This window comes from Botryllus schlosseri, chromosome 12 (assembly GCF_051294905.1).
Source record: "Botryllus schlosseri isolate E-star chromosome 12, Bs_hap1, whole genome shotgun sequence".
Lineage (NCBI taxonomy): Eukaryota > Metazoa > Chordata > Ascidiacea > Stolidobranchia > Styelidae > Botryllus > Botryllus schlosseri.
In genome coordinates this window covers 12,234,640-12,256,205 of record NC_137247.1, presented here as the reverse complement: position 1 = coordinate 12,256,205, position 21,566 = coordinate 12,234,640, and the positions used below count along the sequence as shown (strand labels likewise).

Sequence of the window (21,566 nt, the reverse complement as noted above, 5' to 3'; positions counted from 1 at the left end):
GGCGTCGGCAATGGCCGTCTGGCTGTTTTGCTTGAGATATTGTACTTTTGTTAATTTAAAACAGCATGCACCCGTGCTAGTTAGAATGCTGCGCAGTGCAATCGCACATGCACTTTCCCTCGAGACCGGACTTATTCTATGACCAAAAGCAAAGCCAGAACTAATTTGTCAGCCGCTGAGGTTTGGGAGTCGAGATACGCTAATTCGTCCTGGACAATTGAACATGGATGTGTTGGTGCTGGATTCCGGCAGGTCGCCTCTGCTTACTAAAAAAGGTGGGCGCCTTCGCGAATCTCGGGTTGATAACCGCCGATGTATACCAGAAAAGCTCTGTGGCCCACTGAAAACAACGACAAAGCTCGCAGGTATATAACCTCGGTTTTGTAACGACGATCTTTCATGTCAACGTCTTTGGCATCGCATGGTGCGCCAGGAAAACAGCAACCTCCGTCAACTTTTCACAACTTTTCAAGTCATCAAATATTCTAAAGCATTTCGACCCTCTCCGCCGTACAAGAAACGACCACGTAATCAATAGCTATCATTTATCTACCTGATGCCATTTACGATTTTGATATGGTTATTATTCCATCAGCAGCAAGATTGCAGATAAAACAGCTTGGACAATGGACATACCCGTAACTACCGCCATAATATGGTTTTGACTAGTGCCATATAATAACATTCCAGCCAGTAGACCTACGCGTCTATTTATCTCATTGCGTGAAACAAGCTGAGCAGTAGGCTATATGACACATATGCTTGAATACGGGAATGTAAATAGAAATAAGCCAATTAGCAGTTTAGCACCAATCCTTGGCGCATTAGGCCGTGTTATTTTTGGCATATACCAAATATAGCTTATTTTTGGCGTTTTTCAGATTTTATTTTTGTCAGTGCTGGCATCGCCAGGAATTCGTATTTGTATACTCAAATAACGATGTACCAATTCAAAATCGTTGCTGACACGTTTGAATCACAGCCCTTCAATCCAGGGCTTTGTAGCAGTCGTAAATTTGAAACGGCTCCGGAGTTCTTTTCTATGATGAATTAGCTCCGGAGCTCATTGATACGACTGCTCCGGCTCCGGCAACTACGGTTCTTCTGTAGCCGTCGCAAGGAACCATCGTTTTGTGGGGGTATGCAAAGTCCTGTGACGTAATGGTTACTTCATGTAGTCTGTCGATGACGTCATACCCGCACGAGAACGCAATTTACTCCATGTCATTGCATGTACACATGATATGATACAGCATTGAAACAGTGACGTGATGTTTTAATACCGGTACTGCGCAGGGTTGTAATGACTCGAGTCAGACTCGAGTCACGATTTTTTTGTGACTCGACTTGGCTCGAGTCATTTTCTTGAAATGGGAAAATGACTCGAGTCAATATTTGGATTGACTCGACTTGTACTCGAGTCATTACGCATGACTCGATCCAAGTCATTGACTCGGCTTATTTTATATGACTTGAAGATGAAGAAATTTGCGAATCGTAATGGTTAGATCAATGCATCTGATGGATTCTGCCGACATCGCTATTTGTTGCACTCGTCTGATATCAGATATGCCGCCGTAAAAAGAACAGACAATGGTACATAGTAGCAATGCATATTGAATTGTACAAAATCATCCTGTGAGAGGGAATAGATCCTCCGCAGTAGCCTACTCAAGACTTTTCAATTATACAAGCAAACAGTCGAAGCAAAGTTCCATTAGAGCCAATGAATTGACTCAGATGGTCAAGTACTTGGAAGAGACTGTACGCTCATTCGTAGATTTGAAGGTGGTTATTCTTTGCATTTTTGAGCGACTAGAAAGAATGAGTATCCAATGCTCTTCACTGTGGTTCAAAGATGCTTGTCAATTCCTGCATATAGTGCGCCAGTGGAACGTGTATTCAGTAGATGTGGATTTATTTTAAGGCGATGCCGCTTTAATATATCCGAGGATCTCTTTTCCACTTTAGTAGGCTATTTTTGAAGTGTAACTCATTGATTTGATCTGCTGTCTGTGAAAACACACAATACCCCCCGTCCATTTGACGTTTTGTTAGGTATGCGCATTGTGCACATGAGTACTTATGAATGGCTAATGTTGTGTGATGTTTGTACAATAGGGCTGTTCAAAAATAATTTCTTTTTTATTCTATTTGGTAGCTTTGATAAAATTATTATCTTGCCTAAAAAGAACACCGAATCTGGCTTAATTTTAAAAAAAGTAGAATCAATGATATGAGAGGAGAAATTTTGGATTTCAAAATAAATGGAGTATTTTTAGATGGAAATTCTTTCATATAATATAACTACATACTATAGTAGTAAGCCGACTATTTTTTCATATCCAAAATATTCCACTCTAATAACTTCGCTTCTTCTTGTTGGAATTGAGCCAAATTTGCTATGAATCATATTTTTCACAATCTAACAATATCATGAGGTAGCCGGTAAAATTCGAAAGTCTCTATTTGTAATTATTCCAAAAAATTTTTCTCATAGCATTGCTCTCTACGGGTTGGAATTGAGCCAAATTGAAGTACTTTTAGGCAATCTAACAATTTTAACAAGTAGTCTCCTTCTTAAGATTTTGTCCTTTTTTGAGAATTTTTGGTAAATGTAGGGCAAATTCGACTAAGATACAATAAATCAACACTGAAGTAAAGCTCCAGCGGCTATTTCGGGAGCTGAGCAGGATAGTTGACTTTTTCTTTAGTCAACCTTTTTTTAGTCAACCACCTGATAGCGTGAAAGAAAAACTGTACCTCTACAGAAACATGCATCTGTTGATTCTCTATCAGCTGGCATCTAGACGTGAATTCGTTGGTTCTCTATCAGATAGTATATGTTGACGTGAATTCGTTGGTTCTCTATAAGCTATTTGTGAGCTGTCGTCGATGTGCTCGTAAGAAAAACTGAATGCTGGTATTTGTGATGTATCAGACTGACAAGACATATATTTGATTTTATGTTCTAAGATTAGTAAAGTTGTTATCATATTGGCGGTCTGTCTCGTCTATCTGTAGCATCGGTAAATGAGGCCAGGAACTGTCCGTTATCTGCCTAAATACACATGTGCCAAGACTCAGATTGGGACAAAAGAACTATGTTTGGCAAGCAAGGAATTCGATATCACCCAAGCAGGATTGAAAACATAAGTCGAACATGACTTCAATACTGTGACTTGGACTCGACTCGAGTCATAACACTATGACTCGGACTTGACCCTTTAAACGGTGACTTGGACTCGGACTCGACTCGATGATGAATTGAAAATGACTCGACTTGACTCGAGTCAAAACCACAAAAGTAAGATTGACTCGTGACTCGGAACAGTGTGACTTGGTTACAACCCTGGTACTGCGCTCATTAATATCAAGCCATACAGTCCAATTTAATCTTGAAATGGTGCGATTTGTTCAGATGTAACTGCAGAAATGAACGCATGTCGCGCCCTATCAGCAGAAAACCACTTTGTACCAAATATACCCAATGGCTTTACATTCGATATTGGTGCACTCGTTACCAGTCCGTCCATCGTCGATCAAGTTTAGTGGAGTAGATAAGGTTCAGGTTCTCCTTCAAACGAATCGAACACACTCGAAATCAGTGCCACTGACAATCTGGTGGTGCATCAATATTTGAGAACTTAATTCAACGTCGTGCACTGTACAAGTAAGTAGCCAATTTTACTGCAAGCTCGCAAGTGACATTGCGCGACAATTCAACACTACGAGTGTATTAGCACACAAGAATGAATACACAAAATTAATGATTAGAAATTGGAAAGCGCGCATGCGCATCCGATCTAGGGTTGCATTTAATACAAACGGTCTTTTAAAACACTTTGTTTAAAACATGTTTTAAACAGTGTTTTTTAAAAAAATGTGTTTCTTTTAAGCTGTAAAATTATGCCACAATTGTGTCAATACTTTACAAAAAACATGTTATATGAGCCTACGGACAATCACCACCCGATGTAGCCGACTGTTTTAAACATGTTTGTTTTACAATGATTTTTATTTTAAATACAGCCCAAATACAATCACTATAATTGCCCTCTTATATTCAAAACCAGGGCATGGTTCGGACACCGCATTGACTAGCTCGCATCGCGGCAATTGTAGGCTATGCGGACTATAATAGCGATCTGGGCTGCTTCGGTGCATTTCTCTATTTACGTTCGCAAATCGTTATTGGAGTAAACGATCGTGCGCTTTGAATGAATTTCAATTCATAGGCAAAAACAATAACACAATATTCAAATTGGCGCGACGATTAAAAAACTATCAACGAAGAACGTGCATTTGCTCGTCCAATTCAGAAGGGATACAATGTTTCTCGGCATGTGGCTTGCGAGCCGCTAAATCAACATGTGCACTGTGCAGCAATCGCATGGTTATATCCTATCCTTTTTCGAACCACGCTGTGCTGATTACGAATTTGAGGGTATACCTATAATACAGTAATTACGGAGTAAGCGCGGCAAATCCAGCCTACCCAGGTTTGGTGCATGTGTAATGTGTATAAACAATTAAGCATGGTTACTGATTAGTTACAAAAGGCGGTACCAACGAGGCAACAACTCTCAATTTTGTGAACGGTTATCGTAAAATTATCTGAATTCAGTCATCAGTGAAAGCATAGCATCTTATGAAATACATCAGAGCCGGAGCCACTGTTCATAGAACCGACTCCAGCTCCGGCCCCTCTTGAATTGTATGTTGAGCTCCAGCTCCGGCTCCGCTAAAAATGCACGGCTCCGGCTCCAAATCCCTGCTTCAATGGCTAACCAATGGTTAGAAATCACGACTGGCTTTAATATTCAATTCAATATGAAAAAATATCCAACGGGCAAATAAAAAGACAATAAAGTACTGAATGTTTGCAGGCCTGTGTATGGTAGGCAAGGCATTGATGGGGTTACTTCTTGACTGAGGCATTTTGCGCTGTGTTAATGTGCATGCTGAATTGTTCATTGATGAAACTATATCGCTATTGTCTAGGGTTACCATCTTTTAGAATCGGGAAGGTTGGTTTACCGAAATTGAAAACAACTGTTTTTAAAATAATTACTGGAAATCATGTTGACTAAAAAAAAGGTCGTCACTTTGACTCGACTCCCGAATAACCCACTTTTTAACTACATGGTATTGGCTAAAAAAACATTTGGCAAAGGGGGACATTTCTTCAAAAAAGAGGACAAATCCTCGTAAAGGACGACGTATGGTAACCCTGCTATTGTCCAACGAGATTGCACGATATCCTGACGTTTTCATTACAAGTTGAAGGTAAATGGAATTATAAACGAGTCGGCTTAAATGCAGCATGGGTCGCGCGTGTCGGCTTCCTGATGTAACAAAAGTGCACGAGAGGTGACAATAGGAAAATTCCTTGGCATTGAGCTACATCCCTCTAATTCAGGGGTGGGCAACATACGGCCCGCGGGCCGGATCCGGCCCGCGGACAGTTTTCCGTTCTACATGATAATGTGACCCGCGGCCCCAGTCTACAGAGATTCCCCACTGCTCGCTTACATACGTCAAATTTTAGTGACTGTATGTTATATACACAATACATGTATGCGCAATTTAGGGTTGTTCAGAATTGATCGACTTTCAAAATGTCGTGGTTTTCAGTCCGATTCCCGTGCCTTATACCATAAAAACATATTCTAGGTACTTTTTTTCGTAATTCATCCCTTGCATCCGTGTGCACATTGAGCTGGAAGAATATCGGCTAAAAATAGGGGATTCCCCTAAAATTTGAGTGTCGCTATTCGGACTAGGCTAGTAAAACGTCATATATAAGCTGGTTTTATGTAGCTATTGCGGTTGGAGTGCTACATAACCTCACTATAGAAAGTATTGTCAGTTCAGGACACCATTTTCATGTCCCACACTGCCTTAGAACTCCTCAAAACTGCCTAGGACTGATAGTCATTTTGTTGGATCACCTATCCTACACTCCTCAACCCTACCCGAGATTGTTCATCAATTGCCGGGATCACCACGTGCAAGAATACAACTGTAAACAAAAAGGCAAAGAAACAGACCAACTTGGCAAATACTACTTAAATCAGGTCCGGATGAAATGGTTGCTTTAGAGAAATCGGCATATCTGTTCCCGTTATCTTCCACGGCTTGTAAGAGGCTCGCTCGCTGTTCTTTGTCATCTGTTTTGAAGACATCAAAGTCGGTATTCAATTTCACCAAACGCTCTGCTGCGCCGTTAACTATTTCAACGCTACTCACAAATTCTTGAGCAGTCACGAAGTGCGAATCAGTATGCCATTCCGAAACTGGAAGACTAAACCAATCATGTTCGACTTGTATAGCATTGGATAGAAACCATGATTCCGGTTCAATTAAAGCAACCATACTCATTGACTCAGAGACAGAGTCAGAGATTAGACTCAGAGGTATAGCCTACCTCTGCGAAATTGTTCAAGGATTGGCATTTGCAGCAATTTAGCAGTCATCGCTTCCTTCACTTTGTCAGGAATCTTTGGTTTAGCCGAGAACATTGTTGATACCACCGTTTCCTCGGTGAGATGCCAATGATGTTCTCGCATCTTTTTATATGCCACATCAGCGACTGTGAAATCGCACAATGAAAAGTCTGTCATGCCATGAAGGAATTTGAGATCAATATACTGTGCGGTCACATGCATTATCAGTTTTCAACCAAGCTGGGACATAAAACAGGGCAACTTTCTAATGAACTCTTCAGAATATCCCATTTGCTCTCTCCACATGAACATTTTTGACAGTACAGCACTTGACTCATCCATCCAGTGGTATTAGTAGCACCAGGCTTGCGAAAACGATTATCAATATATTGGGCAGCTACAATCGCCAAGGTGCCTGTTGCACATTATCTGTAGTCATTTATTATCAAGACTTCTTTCTGCTTTCCATTATATGGCTTCATCAGTGGAACTATTTCTTGCTTAGCTTCATCAGCTTTGATCGCCAACCAGCTGCATTCATCAAACTGAAGTGTTTTAGAGCTTCTTAATTGATCAATATCTTTCCACTTCTTGGAAGGTATTAAAATCTGTGTTTTCAGGGCCTGTGGTCGCAGATCCAAACACACTTCACTTCAGACCTCCCCGGATGACTAGTTCATAAATGTGATGGCAACAAGCAGAAGTAGAAAGTAGAAAACTTTCCTGTTTATCAATTCTTCGAGTAACAGAACCGCACCTTTATTTTTTCCATTGTTTGAGGGTGTTGTGTCAAACACAAGAGCTCTGACATTATTTGTTAAATTATAAAGTTCCAGCAGTTCAAATGACAGATCAGCCTGTGCTTTTCCTGTAGCATTCTCCAGAGTTCGATTGCCAAGAAGTTTGCCTTTCTCAAATGCGTTGGAATACGCATACTATGCCAGCACTGCCAAGGCCTCAAATTTCCCTCCGAAACGACTTCTATTGAGCTTTGCATCCCAGTGCAATGCAATGTGCCAAGTTGATCTGTTTCTTTGCCTTTTTGTTTCGTTTCCTTTGAACAATGTGATGTTTATAATGTGGCTGTGAGTGAATGATACATTTACAGTTGTATTCTTGCACGTGATGATCCCGGCAATTGATGAACAATCTCGGGTAGGGTTGAGGAGTGTAGGATAGGTGCTCCAACAAAATGACTATCAGTCCTAGGCAGTTTTAAGGAGTTCTAAGGCAGTGTGGGACATGAAAATGGTGTCCTGAACTGACAATACTTTCTATAGTGAGGTTATGTAGCACTCCAACCGCAATAGCTACATAAAACCAGCTTATATATGACGTTTTACTAGCCTAGTCCGAATAGCGACACTCAAATTTTAGGGGAATCCCCTATTTTTAGCCGATATTGTTTCAGCTCAATGTGCACACGGATGCAAGGGATGAATTACGAAAAAAAGTACCTAGAATATGTTTTTATGGTATAAGGCGCTGGAATCGGACTGAAAACCACGACATTTTGAAAGTCGATCAATTCTGAACAACCCTAATGCGCATGCGCAGCGAGCGAGGGTGGAGCTTACGCGTAAGTTCGTCGAAGCGAGAAGACTTGCATTATCGGCATTTACGATGTAGTCAACCCTAATGTCATTTGTGGTAATCATGGTGTTTGTCGACTACAATGGCCATTTACACCAGGCCGATATTTCTTATTTTTGATTCCGTAACCGTCGACTTGTAGCACGGCACACTGCTAGGCTTTTGTAAGACAGCGCTTATGCCAGGGGTCGCCAACTCAAATCGGGTCGCGGGCCACTTTCAAATTTCGTAGAGGCCGCAGGCCGCATGAATTCAATATCGAGATAGAACAGGCCACACAGTTGAACAACCTCGATATCTCGTAACCTACTAAAGTCTAATGAATTGATATCTTGGTAAGTTCGGGTACCGGGCTCATCGAACACCTTGAAATCTTAATTAAGGATTGCACCGTGTGTTAATTGATCAGAGAGAAGCAGACATGGCGGCGCCTGTATGACGATGCTGTTCTCAAATCCACATCGACTTCGTCATTATTGACGAGAAATGGCTTCGAAGTTACATTGCATGCTGTCGTTAAAATACATTCATTAAATACGATTTATTCCTTGTATATGTGGATAAATAGGCGAATAATGTATCGATTCAATAATCCGGCCCGCCAAGTACTTAATTTTCCTATATCCGGCCCGCCAACTGGAGAAGTTGCCCGCCCCTGCTCTAATTGCTAGATATCATTTGCTACCAGGGTTGATCGATCAACAGTATATCGTAAAGACAGATTTCAGTACTCGACTATTTTGCCGTGACTTGACGCTAAGATTTTCATTCTCATTACATAGATCCCTTTGACGGTAGGCCAGGGCCTTCCGAAGGCTTCACGGGCCTCAATGTAGGAATTTAGCGTTACACACTTGTTTTGTCGCTTCATGCAGACTCATTTCAATACTTGTTTGTGAATGTTTAGTGACTCTCCACCGTGAGCTTACCTGCAATCACACAGCATCAAGAACGAAATACGCTACATGTAGCTAGCCAGCGAATTGTGCTTACTCAACCAGTCTATTAACATCAACGAGATTGATTTAAAGAAGGTATCGTTGTCTGATGTAGAAGGTCAAGCAGGCGTACGGGACCTGTCTTGATTTGATATGCTCACTGTATTGTAGTGTTGGCTAACGCCTACTGTATAACTTGTTTTTGAGGAAGTATCAATAGCAAATATAGACACCGGTTTTTCACTTAGACTACATCACTACATCAATGTGTAGCAATAGTCTGAAGCCTTAAAAAGACATTGTCTGGTCTGGGTCTAACCTAGACCGTTAAGGCTAGGGCTGCATTTAAAGCAGTTGGTTTAGAACATGTTTTAAACAAAGTGTTTTAAACAAAGGCCTTTTTAAAAATATGTTTTTTCAAAGTTGTATAATTATGCCATATTTGTGTAAATACTTTGCAGAAAACATGTTGTATGAGCCTACGGAGGATTACGACCCGATCATATAGCCGACCTATACGATGTGGGCTGGTTAGAACCTTCAAATAGTCGGTTCAACGACTATAGTACGTATAATTCGTCCAAGGAGCTATATTTACCCTATATTTTCAATTGTCAATGCCAATCTACTATGACGTCACAATTGAATATTCGCGACGTCATGGCTTAAAAAACAATAAAAAGCATGTTTAAAACAAGGGCCTTGTTTTAATCATGTTTGTTTTAAATTGATTTTTGTTTTAAATGCAACCCTAGTTATGGCATAAGTATTCCCTAGCGAGTCCTCGTTGAAATTGTTGGCAAAGCGACCGAGGATATTGATTTTATTGAATTATTATAGCATTTGATTGTTCCAGTTGATACATTTGGCGATCATCATCATTTTATTAATGCTTTTATCAAATCAATACACCTCACGATCGCGATATAATGGAAAGATAGGAGGGTGCGTCGGGTGCGATGCGTAAAAAGTCAGGCTGTGCTTCAGCATTGTGGTATAATGTGTCAAGTTGTAGGAAATGTAAGGTTGTAATTAGCAATATGACATCACGTGATGTCATAGGTTCGTGTTCGCGTTCACAAATAACCTTTCAAAAAGGTTCGCTTTCACGTCAGGGGTTCTCACCAACCCTGTCTCCTATACAATGTAACATTAATTCTACTCAGGGATATATTTTCGAAGATTCGACCTATGTTGTGGTATTAGTCATTTTGCTTTATACATATCGCAATTTCAAAAGCAGCCTGCAACAATTAACTGCTAAAATTATGCGTCCTCTCGACCAAATCAACTTTTTGAAATCACATTTACTTGAATATTCTCGGACCTTTCATTATCTACGTCTACTTGAAATAGTTTTGACATGGCTTGGAGAATTGATGCTACTATACCTGTAATTGAGCTGGAATTTGCGGTGTTACCTACTCGAGTAGCAACGCTGACTACTTCGACGACATCTGATCATGACTTAACCCTCTCGTGGGCCTTGACTCTGACACCACAGTATATTATATGAGGTATCAGAATAACCCGGTACCTAAATCTTATGACATCAATAAGCCAAGTTTCTCATATTTGTATGTGCGGCGGGCGCACCATTAGCGAAGTGAATGTGTATTTCCACCCGTGATCCACCCCTGATATACGGGTGTAAATATACAGTATAACCAGGGGTCTCCAACACGCGGGCCACATGCGGCCTGTGAAGTCATATTTTGCGGCCCGCGACTTAATTTGAGATTTCGGAAGAGAGCTAAGAAAACCATTTTGAAATGCTGACATTGACTACAGTTTCAGCATATTGTTGTTACTGTTGTTTCAAAATAAGCTATTCTCCTGTGCCAAACATTACTATTCGTCACTAGCTAAAATGGCCGTGGCGATGGCAACAGCATTCCATTGAGGGAGAATCAGCTAATATAAATGGGCATATTGCCTTGACCTGCAACGGCCCAAACACTGCTAAGACCGGGACGCTTAGATAACGACTTAGGGCAGTGATTCTCAAACTGGGGGCGCCCCCTTGTGGTGGCGTGAAAGCATCTGAATTGGGCCCCGGAGCTGCGCTCAACGGAAAATTTTTTCGCGTTGTGCGCGATTTACCTCATATTCAGAGTTTTTGCTCTGTGTATAGTCCTGGGTTCATATTATAGAATTCTCTCATCAACAGTCATAGCCTTACATGACATCAAACTATCCGTTGGGATTACTAGCATTCTGGTTGCATTTTGTGATATGACGATAAGGGGGGCGCGAAATTTTTCAGTATCAGAGACGGGAGCATGTTTGAAAAAGTCTGAGAACCGCAACCACAAGCTTAGGGCTTCCCCACAAGATCAAGCTTTACGTGGAGATGGTCTTTCAGTTAGTAACGGATCTCGCTAGCCCCTATATCGGTTCCTTAGTAGCTGAAAAGCATTTCCAGGTATCGAGCACTGCTCAGAGTTCAACATAAAATGAAATTGATGATAATGATTTTTCATTGCATTGGTATTCCTATAATAAAATATGACTTCTTTTGTGGTCACTATGGCCATCTCCTGTGTTAGGTAGCACAGCGTTGCACTGACGTAGAGTTTTAGAACGTTGGCCCATTTTAAATCGACATTGAATTCATGCGGCCCGAGGCCGCTACGAAATTTGAAAAGTGGCCCGTTTTGAGTTGACTACCCCTGGTATACATAAACACCCAATGCACACGAAACCATGCAGAAACTACCTCCTATTTATACCGCAGTATAAATCAAGTAGGATACAACATTTTATTCCAAGTTATGTATGCACGTAGGAACGTATAGGACAGTGGTTCTTAACCGGGGGTCCGCGAAGCAATTTTAGGGAGTCCGCGAAGTCTCAAAATAGTTGATAAGCAAATTTGTATTTTTTTTAATTCGTAAAATCACGAGGCAGTTTTGCTTCATTACAAGTAAAACTACAAGCTCACATCAACAGAATGGCAGTCTGAGATTAAATATCCTACCGTGCAGACTCATTTTATTTGCTAAACTGCCAATAGCCTACCGGTACAAACATTATCCTGTTTACGGATGTTTTGTTGGGGATTGTGGAAAAAAAATTCGATGAGTAAGGTCAATCACGTTGCCTTTGACATGTTTACAAATATCCATTTTCTCCTTTGATATATATACTGTAACCATTTTTCCACAATAACTTCAAGATAAGCTGTTAGATAGAAATGACCAGGCTTGACGTTATATGTTCATTAAAAAATTTATTTGGCGATTTTGGTGCCATATTTGTTGCGATCGTACCCAAATGTGTCGTCGGAAGCGTTACGCGTTATTATTACATTCGCCACCACCTATATTTGTGGAAATGAATTTTCGGCACTCGTTAATACCCTATCGAAGGCTCGGATTTTCAAGATACGATCACATATTTCAAGAAATGCAATTGCAGAATTCGCTTTGAAGTAGGCCTAATAGAAGTCAACTGAATTTCTACATGGACATTATGATCTTATTTTCAAGAAAAGTCATTTTGTTGCTGTTTATCATAAGTCTGCAGTTTTCATTTGCACGAGACAGATGATGATTGTACGATAATTGAGCTAAATTTGAACTAAAACTTTGTGGGGGTCCGCGGGGGTCCGTGACGGTCCGAAATGGGTCCGCGAAGACAAAAAGGTTGAGAACCACTGGTATAGGAAGCTATATGCACGTAGACACGTAGGATTTATGACCGCAATATAAATCTGACTTGGGTTCTGTTTTCGGGTACCAACCTTTTCTGTACGTACTGTCTGTACACATGCACCCACTGTACACTGTACACACTCATTTCAATCTGATACGGTTATGATGTATGCCTGCCTACATTTGAAACACCATGTTTTGTGACATATTTGAATTAATAAATTTCATCCCATATCCAAGAGAGCGTGTCTGCATGATGTGTGTGAAGAGATTACGGAGCATATTGAGATAGTATAAATCATTAGACTTGAAGTGTAAGTATACCGTATACTATTCTATTTTCAAATAATTCCACCTTTACTGGAGATGGATATAGGATTGTTATTTACCAATGTCCATATGGGATCGCAAGGGCAAACATTTCGCAGATTATCACCATATATTGCTTGTCTGTATGTTGACTATAGTCGCAATCCCAGATCCTCCAATTCATGATGTGACTTGCCCCGGAGTTTGTACATGATAAGTGGCAAACAATAGATAGTTATCCAGACTAGAGTTGGACCTACGATATACGAACTACTGTCTCACGGGGAATATACTACTTTCGGCCTCGACGTCGTATTACAGTGATTTTTTGATCAAGCTAATACCAATACTCCACACAAAAGTTTCACCAGTGCTCTAATTTCTGGATATCGTGGTGAAAGAAGGATTATTTTATTCCATGAAGAGAATATTAACTGCATCTTAAACTGTCGGGGTAAATTGTTTTGTTAGAAACATTAGTTGCAGATATAGGGAGGGAAATTGACCTCTGACAATTTTTAATAGAGGGAGACAGAGAGAGAGAGAGAGAGAGATTCATTTTTTTTTTCGAACTGAAGAAATCGCATTAACGTATGAAAATGGGTAGGGTCAACTGGTCGGATCACACCCTGCATTCAGAAATTACAAATGTTATATAGAGATATTATTGTGTGTGGTTAGGATATCGCAATGTAACTTAGCAAAATACAAACGATGTAAATTTGGGATACCTGCTGGAATATAAAGTATTATTTATGTAGATATGGTAAACAACACAATTTGATAGTCAATTTTTTTACATCGCAATCGCAGGGCTTATATGGGTTAGTTTAGGGTCAGAGCCTCGCCAAAATGAATTTCTAATTTTCAAGGGTGGAAAACAGGTTTTATAATTCATCAACGAAACTAGTAATTGTCGCATGTTTAGTGTTAATCGTTCCCAATTCAAAATGCTTCCGTGACAAAAATTCACGAATATTGATTTCTTTCCTCAAATGAATCTCATGTCTAATATCATAACTTTAAACGTCTGTTTCCGGATCTCTCTCTATCTTAGCGTATGGGCATTGGTCAACGGTCAGCGTTGAAATATGCTTAACAAGCTTGACGTTTTGGTGCAGTGGGTCGGCACGTTTGTCTCTCTGTTGGCAATAGGGGGCTTTTGCTTGCAAAAAGTTGCGTCACAAGGTGAGTTATTTTTAGTTTTCAGAGCAGGTAAAGAAACAAATGATGCCTATAATATCGCAAAATGAATATCCATTCGGGAAATATTACGGCAGACCTTCCACATGTAGATTTAGGACATGATAGTCATGGTTCTCTTAATTCAAGGGTTCTTAAACTGCCAACAGGGTCCGTGAACTAGTTTCAGTGGATCCGTGAAAGGCCAATACGTCACTACAAAACGGACTTTCATTTGAGAATGACGTCGTGAGTTCGAGTGTGACATATTTTAGTCACAGAATAGTCTAAATAGAGATCAGTTTGATGTGATGACTTTCCGTCTGGATTCCAATCACCGACTTCTCGAATTTTGAGGGACATATATGCTACCGCCCTGAAAGCTCGATGAGGTCCACGATCGAAAACGTTATGAACCCTTGTTTTAATTGTTTCATCCATATCCCATGCTAAATATAGGTAATTATGTACTGCTGACTTTTACCGCGCCAAGAGTCAGGCTAATCCATAATTCCATAGGGGCTGTGAAGAGATCAGATGGAGCAGGGTTCGCCAACTCAAAACGGTTCGCGGGCCTCTTTTCAAATTTCTTAGAGGCCGCGGGCCGCAAGAATGCAGTATCGAGACAAAATAGGTCACTCTTTTAGCAACCACGTTTTCAAAGATTTACGTAAGTAAAAGGCTGTGCTCTCTAACATGGGCGACTATAAAGTTACCACAAAGAAAGAAGTATTTTATTTAGGAAATGCAAATACAAATACAACAAAAAATATCGTGATCATTAATTTCATTTTATTTTTAACTATGAGCTGCGTACGATGCCCGACAACGCTGTTCAGCGACTGGGAATCGATATTGGGACTAGCGAGACACGCTACTAACTGAAAGACTATCCTGACTCCTTCGTCTTGTGGGGAAGTCCTAAGCCGTTTTTAAGCGTCTCGGTCTTGGCAGTCTCTGGGCCATTGCACGTCAAGTAAACATTGACATCGCCCATTCACATCTGCTGATTCTCCGTCGATGGAATTCTGTTGCCCTCGCCGAAGCCGTTTCAGCTAAGTGATGAATAGTGATGATGGGAACAGGAGAATAGCATATTTTGAAACAAAAACTACAAAATTTTGAAGCTGACATCAATTTTAGCATTTCAAATTGCTTTACTTAATGCTCTTCGAAAATCTTAAAATCGGATCGCGGACCGCGGGTTGGTGACCCCTTTAATACTGCAATCGATCTGGTATATAATTACCATAGATGTCTAAGAACCAGAAACGACAACATTATGTCTTGTTTTCCAGAATACCCAAGAGTTCTAAAAGAAGGTAAGCTTCAGAACCATTCGCATAAATCTCAAATTATATGAGAGGCTGACGAGTGATGTTCAAAATGGAAAATATCTAGTTCTTTTTCAGAATTCAACTGCAGTGCCGTAGAGTACGATGGATTAGCATATAAGGATTTTCCAAGCCCATACACGTGTCACGAATACTACAGGTCGCGACATTTTGTCATTGTTTGAGACATAGGCGCCGAGTTACGGGGTGGCGGCCACCCCATACAAAATGCTTAAACGTCCGCCGTCTGTGCTGTGACTTAGCGAGTCTGTGATTATCACGTAAATGCCAACTATCGACTGCTAACCGATATGCTCGCGACTAATTTAATACGAAGCTTAAACTAGTGTTTAAAACGCCCCAATAAATTGTAATCCGTGATTAGTAATCATACAATCGTAGCTACCTCGTTTACGACGTCGATTTCGACACGCGTATACTCTGAGAAACAACAGCTCTCTCTACTGGACCGGCGAATTCACGTTCTACTTCTCTCAATTAAATTGTCTTTGAGCGCGTATTCGTTTACAAAATAATTCTTGACTTAGTTTCGTAATAGTTTCTTTAATTGGACCGCGAAATAGGAAAGTGTGTTAGTGTATGCCTGTCAATTGAAAGTCATTTCTGCGCAAAGTGCGCATATTCAATTGCAAACAATTGTCGCGATGTCAGACTCGGAACCCCATTGTGCTATACGCAAGTTGAGGAATTACTGATTAGATACACGCTTTCTCCTTTGCTATCATGTCTAGGCTACTTATTTCTGTCTGCTATATACACTCGTATTCCCTCGAAGACACTTATCAGTGTTTGATTTGCTATTCTTACTGCGCATTGTGCAGTGCACTGCGTTGAATTATGTTGTCAAATATTGATGCAACAAGAGATCCTCGGTGACGGAAATTCTGAATTCATTCGATTAGTTTGAGCGGGAACCTTCTATGTTCCAGCCAACTTCGCTGGACGAACTCTACCGGGCGCAAACATGTCGCGGATAGGGCTGGGCACAATGATACGAGTACTCGAATCTTAATCGAGTATTAATTTTCATGATTCGAGTCGAGTAGTAAAATACTATTTTTTCGAGTACTTAAATTATACTCTCCTCGCCACTGAAAGCTAATTTATCAACGAGAATTATAGTTTCGATACTAATTTTTTCTGTTGAAGCCTTGAAGCCTTGATTGACCGTATCGTAGCGTACCCAACATATAGTACAAAGCTACGAACGTTACTAGACACAACACATTTCCGAAGTCATGATTATCCCGCAACATTGTCACCAAGTGCAATGAAATCGGCTTGGTCGAAAAAATACTAAAGTATCTCTAATGTGACGGATAACAGGAATTATATTCTTTGAGGTCGCATAAAAGGTACATATTTGAAATTCGACATATTACATTATGTTGTGACGTTATAATGGATGACACTCGATTACTCGACTCGACTCGAAACATTTCACGTGATTCAGAATCGAATCACTCAGGTACTCGATTGCCGAGCTCTAGTCGCGGATTGAATTTCAAACCATCGGGATTTGTATTTCTATTGATAAGGTTGCGGCATGAGCCCATATTGCTCTTGCTGCAATAACACCTGGATAATTAAAATCGCACCATTTCACGATCATATTCGACTGGCTGATCGGGACTTACGTATGCCGTCCCTGGCTAATATTAACCAGCGCGTTGTTGGTATTAAAACCCTAGATGCGTAGCCAGTGAGTTTCTCATTTAAAACTAGAAACCCAATATTTTGAAATGCCAATTCAATAATTCGTATTATCGATGCTGCATACTGCAAATTGGTGAGAATCATTTGTATGCGAAATGGGTCATCGATATCTCATGCGCAGTGCGCACTATCGTCGGTGGTTTGATTTAGCACGTCCGCATGCAGGCCTACTACCGTCCGCAGAAACACTTCCGTCAAACAGTAACAATCTCTGAGTGTAATATTGTTTGTGTTTATGTATCTTTTTGATTAAAACTTATGCCCGGGTCTGAACAAATTGTGCTCGTTGCCATTGCCACATCTGGGTATTTAGGTATGACTAGCGCACCCTGTCATTGTAATTTTCGCAGGTTTGCGGCATGTCTGCAATTTCGTTATCAGCGCAACCTTGCCGGCCGATTGTGCAGTCCAATAAAATTGATCACTACTATGTATTTTGCACAGTGAACTGATGCTGATTTAAGCAAACTAACGATCCTTATTAGATATACAAATTCGACCTCATCGCTAGAAACGTAGATTTCATCGCGCGCTCTGAGAAACACCATCTCCTATTGCGATTCGACGACCAAATATCCGTTCACCTTCCACTAATTAAAGTGCATTATTTGCATCGATGAGGGCCGCCAGTCGCGTTTAAAATGTTTCGTGAACCATTTTTGTGATAAATATTCTCGGAGCGCAAGTTGCACAGTGTTTTATTGTGTGTGCCTGCTAGTTGGAATTTATTCCAGTGCCCATAATATTAATCCAATTATGCATTGCGAACGTAAATCGGGAAATGCAGCAATGCAGTCAAAATAGATATTTTAATCAGCAACCAATTGTCCCGACGTGAGCTACGCAATACCAAGTAAAATCCCATTGCATTGGCGGCAGGGTTGTAATGACTCGAGTCATGATTCGACTCGAGTCACTATTTTCTGATGACTCGACTTGACTCGAGTCATTTTTTCAAAATACAGAAATGACTTGACTCCACTCGAGTCAATCTGTTTATTGACTCGACTTGGACTCGAGTCATTGCGCATGACTCGAACCAAGTCATTGACTCGAGTCTCAGACGGCCAAGACCGACATTTCATTGTAATTACAGAGCCACCACACTATTGCGATTTCGTCTGTTGGTACTGGTACTTGAAAATGCGACCAGAAACTGCTAAGAGTGAGGAAAATTGGTATATTTTAAATGCGAACCATTCGATATCACCAAACAGAGTTATAAAAAGTGGGTTTACCAAGATTTTAACTGAAGAGCTTCTTGGAGGTACAGAACTTCAATATACAATTAAATAGTATATTCACATTGAACGCTCTCTCATTCGAAATTTCATGCTGGTGACGTCATATTTTGTGATACGATTGTTGATATACAATGTTCTTTCCAATTCTCTACTAGTTGCTGACGATTACCCCTGGCGAGTGTCAGCCGAAAATATTCGGGTTCATTTCAATATGAATATACTATTTAATTGAAGATTTTAACTGGAAACTGAACAGTGAACAGTGAACACAGTGACTTGGACTCGGACTCGAGTCATAATTCCACGACTCGGACTCGATCTTCTGCTTGCTGACTTGGACTCGGACTTGACTCGGTGGTGAATTGAAATGACTCGACTTGACTCGGGTCAAAACTATAAAAGTGAGATTGACTTGTGACTCGGAGCCTTGTGACTTGGTTACAACCCTGGTTGGCGGTAAGGTATAATAACTGATTGGCTGCGCGCATTTGTAATCATCATTCTTGCCTGTCTTTCGTGTCTCAGAATTGTCGCGCCATGTTACTGCTCAGTGCTCAGTCCTGCGACGAATGCCGAGCACGCGGCAATCAATGACCTAACTTCGCAATCATCTCAGCGGGAGATCGCGTCGCGTTACATTGTGCGATGCGATATTCATGCACAGACCTGACAGACGACTCTCGTTAATTGGCCCTCGTAGCACTGATAATACGACTTGTTGAATTGCAACTGAATATTAGCGTCGGAACGGTCATTTCATAAGGACGGGGTTTTGCGTTTTAAAAGGAGGGGGGTTCGACACCCCCTGACTTCGCGCCTGCCGCCACCCCATGCAAAAATAAAAGTCGGCGCCTATGGTTTGAGATATATCACGCCTTCTATTCTTCAACAGTGAACATTGATGTACAATTGATAAGAACGATATGAAATATTGTCATAGTTGACAATTTCTAGTTGACTACATCATTGGGACCACTAACTAGTGCAATTGTTTAACCGATAGTACCACTTTCAGATGCCAACCAACTCATCTCCATGCTGCAAAGGTTACATGCCTTCCCTTAGATGAAAATCCAACCCGAATCAGTGTTTACTATCCCTACGATGGACTAAATTTCACCCTAGGCTGCGGGCAACCATGGAGATCCGTTAAACCATGCGTAAGTGGATATGATACATTCAGATATATCCCGGAGATTCCGTTGAGTATTTAAATCAAACAATTATTTTACAGTTCGAGCCATTGTGAGAAGAAACCGAACTCGATAATACATTTTCTGTGATTAACGTTTTGACAATCAATATAGCGTTATAATTTCGTGATGATGCGTTTATCATATGAGCAATGCCGTAGCCACTTTAGGAATTTCTTATGTCCAGCAGAGCTCCGCATTTACAAATTGCCGCAGTCTCTGTCTATTGTTTCGTAGCAATATACAAAGTCAATTTCCTCTACAAGAGACTAAATTCTATACTATCGTTGTTCTGTGGGACGCACTATTCCACTGTGTAATCAGCGCGTATACTCAAGGAGACACAGTGGTAGACGCTGTAGTAATTTCACGGTATCCATCATAGAGAGGGTGCGGATTTGTGAAGGGTTCACTCATTATTCGCTAGGTGACAGACGTGAGTGGTTCTTACCCAGCAGCAATCTAGATTTCGAAGGGAGCGGAAATATCCAGGTTGCGATACAGTGGCGCCGAGACGTTATCGTAGGGCTACCATACGTCCTCTTTCAATAGGATTTGTCCTCTTTTTTTACTTTTTTGAAAGTGTCCTCGTCGGAGGACGCCCAAATGTCCACTTTTTGGAGATTTTGTCCTCTTTTTTGAGAATTTCGGTTAAATAGAGGGCAAAATCCGTCTGAGATACAGTAAATCAGCACTGAAGTGACGCTGCGGCGGTTTTTTCGGGAGCTGAGCCGGAAAGTTGTCGTATTTTTAGTCAACCAAATGATAATGTGAAGGAAAAACTGTTTCTGTATTTCGGGAGAAATTTACCGTTTTTTCAGCATTTTCATCCGGTATCGCAAGTTTGAAAATTTTGAAAAAGTGTCCTGTTTTAAGATTTCCAAAATATGGTAACCCTACGTTATCGGCGTACTAAAGAAAGATGGCCTAGCAGCATTTCGATATAATTGTCAATGCAAATTTCCCTCCAATCCAATCTCCAGATTTTTAGTCGACAAGCAACAAGCTGACACGAATGCAATGGCCAGCCACATGCAGGTTTATGTGCTTTGTGATCTAACTTTTGGTCGCACGGTCGCCCTTCAACAACTTCCATTATTTTAGCTAGAAGATCAATAAAATGCTTCGCACTAGGTATATATTGTGATTTTGCAGCACACGGTGTGTCCCAATCAGGGAAAGTGGTCCTATAACACTTTTAAGAGTAACAGCCATTTCGTATAGTAGTGCACAGACCTCTTTTGATGGCCAGATTGATTAACTTAATCCTAGTAATTGGCAGTTACGAAATAAGAGTGTTAGTAGGCTATATTTCTTCGTCATAACATGATCAATTATGCAGTTTAGTTTAGTGCTGCGTTGTTTTGTTTGGAGTAGGCCTACCTGCATGCATGATGAAGTTACGAACTCGATACAACATTCCCTCAATAGGCGGAATAGAGCTGCATACATTGGGTTCGTAGTTCGTACCCAATCGATTTGAGCCCGTCCTCGAAGGAGCCCGATTTGTACCCGAAAAGTAGTAGGCTACTGTTTATATCGTTGATTAGTCGAGTGGTCGTTAGGCGCAATTCAAGCCTCAACTAACCCATCGTCTTTAGTACAGCCCTTAATATACGTACACGCGTGATCACGAAATTTTCTGAAAAATGCGCTAGAGAATATACCGGGGAACAACCATTGGCCGGATGAGTTCACTAATTCTGCCGAAATTTGTCTACAAATCGTATACATGCAAATACGCAAAATTCTATACGGCACTACGTGAGTGCTCATACTCATAGATCTCTCGGGATTTATTGACAACCCGATCATCATATACCTCTAATTCCTTGCTCATTTTTATGTTATCAGTATTTTTCATCCAATGAGGATGTGCCTCTTTTCATTTAATTTCTGTTGTGGACTTCGTGTCGTCGTAGCAGTGTTTC

The 21,566-nt window shown here is 40.7% G+C and overlaps 2 protein-coding genes across 2 annotated transcripts in view; both read left to right on the top strand.

Moving 5' to 3' along the window:
* Positions 1 to 21,566, top strand: part of LOC145451971 (RNA-binding motif, single-stranded-interacting protein 1-like) — a 248,113-nt gene that overhangs the window by 150,659 nt on the left and 75,888 nt on the right. The window lies entirely within an intron of this gene.
* On the top strand, positions 13,839 to 19,930 carry LOC145451985 (uncharacterized). Its single transcript, XM_080330205.1, has 5 exons — positions 13,839 to 14,133; positions 15,426 to 15,449; positions 15,540 to 15,621; positions 19,458 to 19,602; positions 19,677 to 19,930. The coding sequence occupies exons 1-5, from the start codon at positions 14,037 to 14,039 to the stop codon at positions 19,689 to 19,691; spliced, it is 363 nt and encodes a 120-aa protein (XP_080186331.1). The 5' UTR covers positions 13,839 to 14,036; the 3' UTR covers positions 19,692 to 19,930.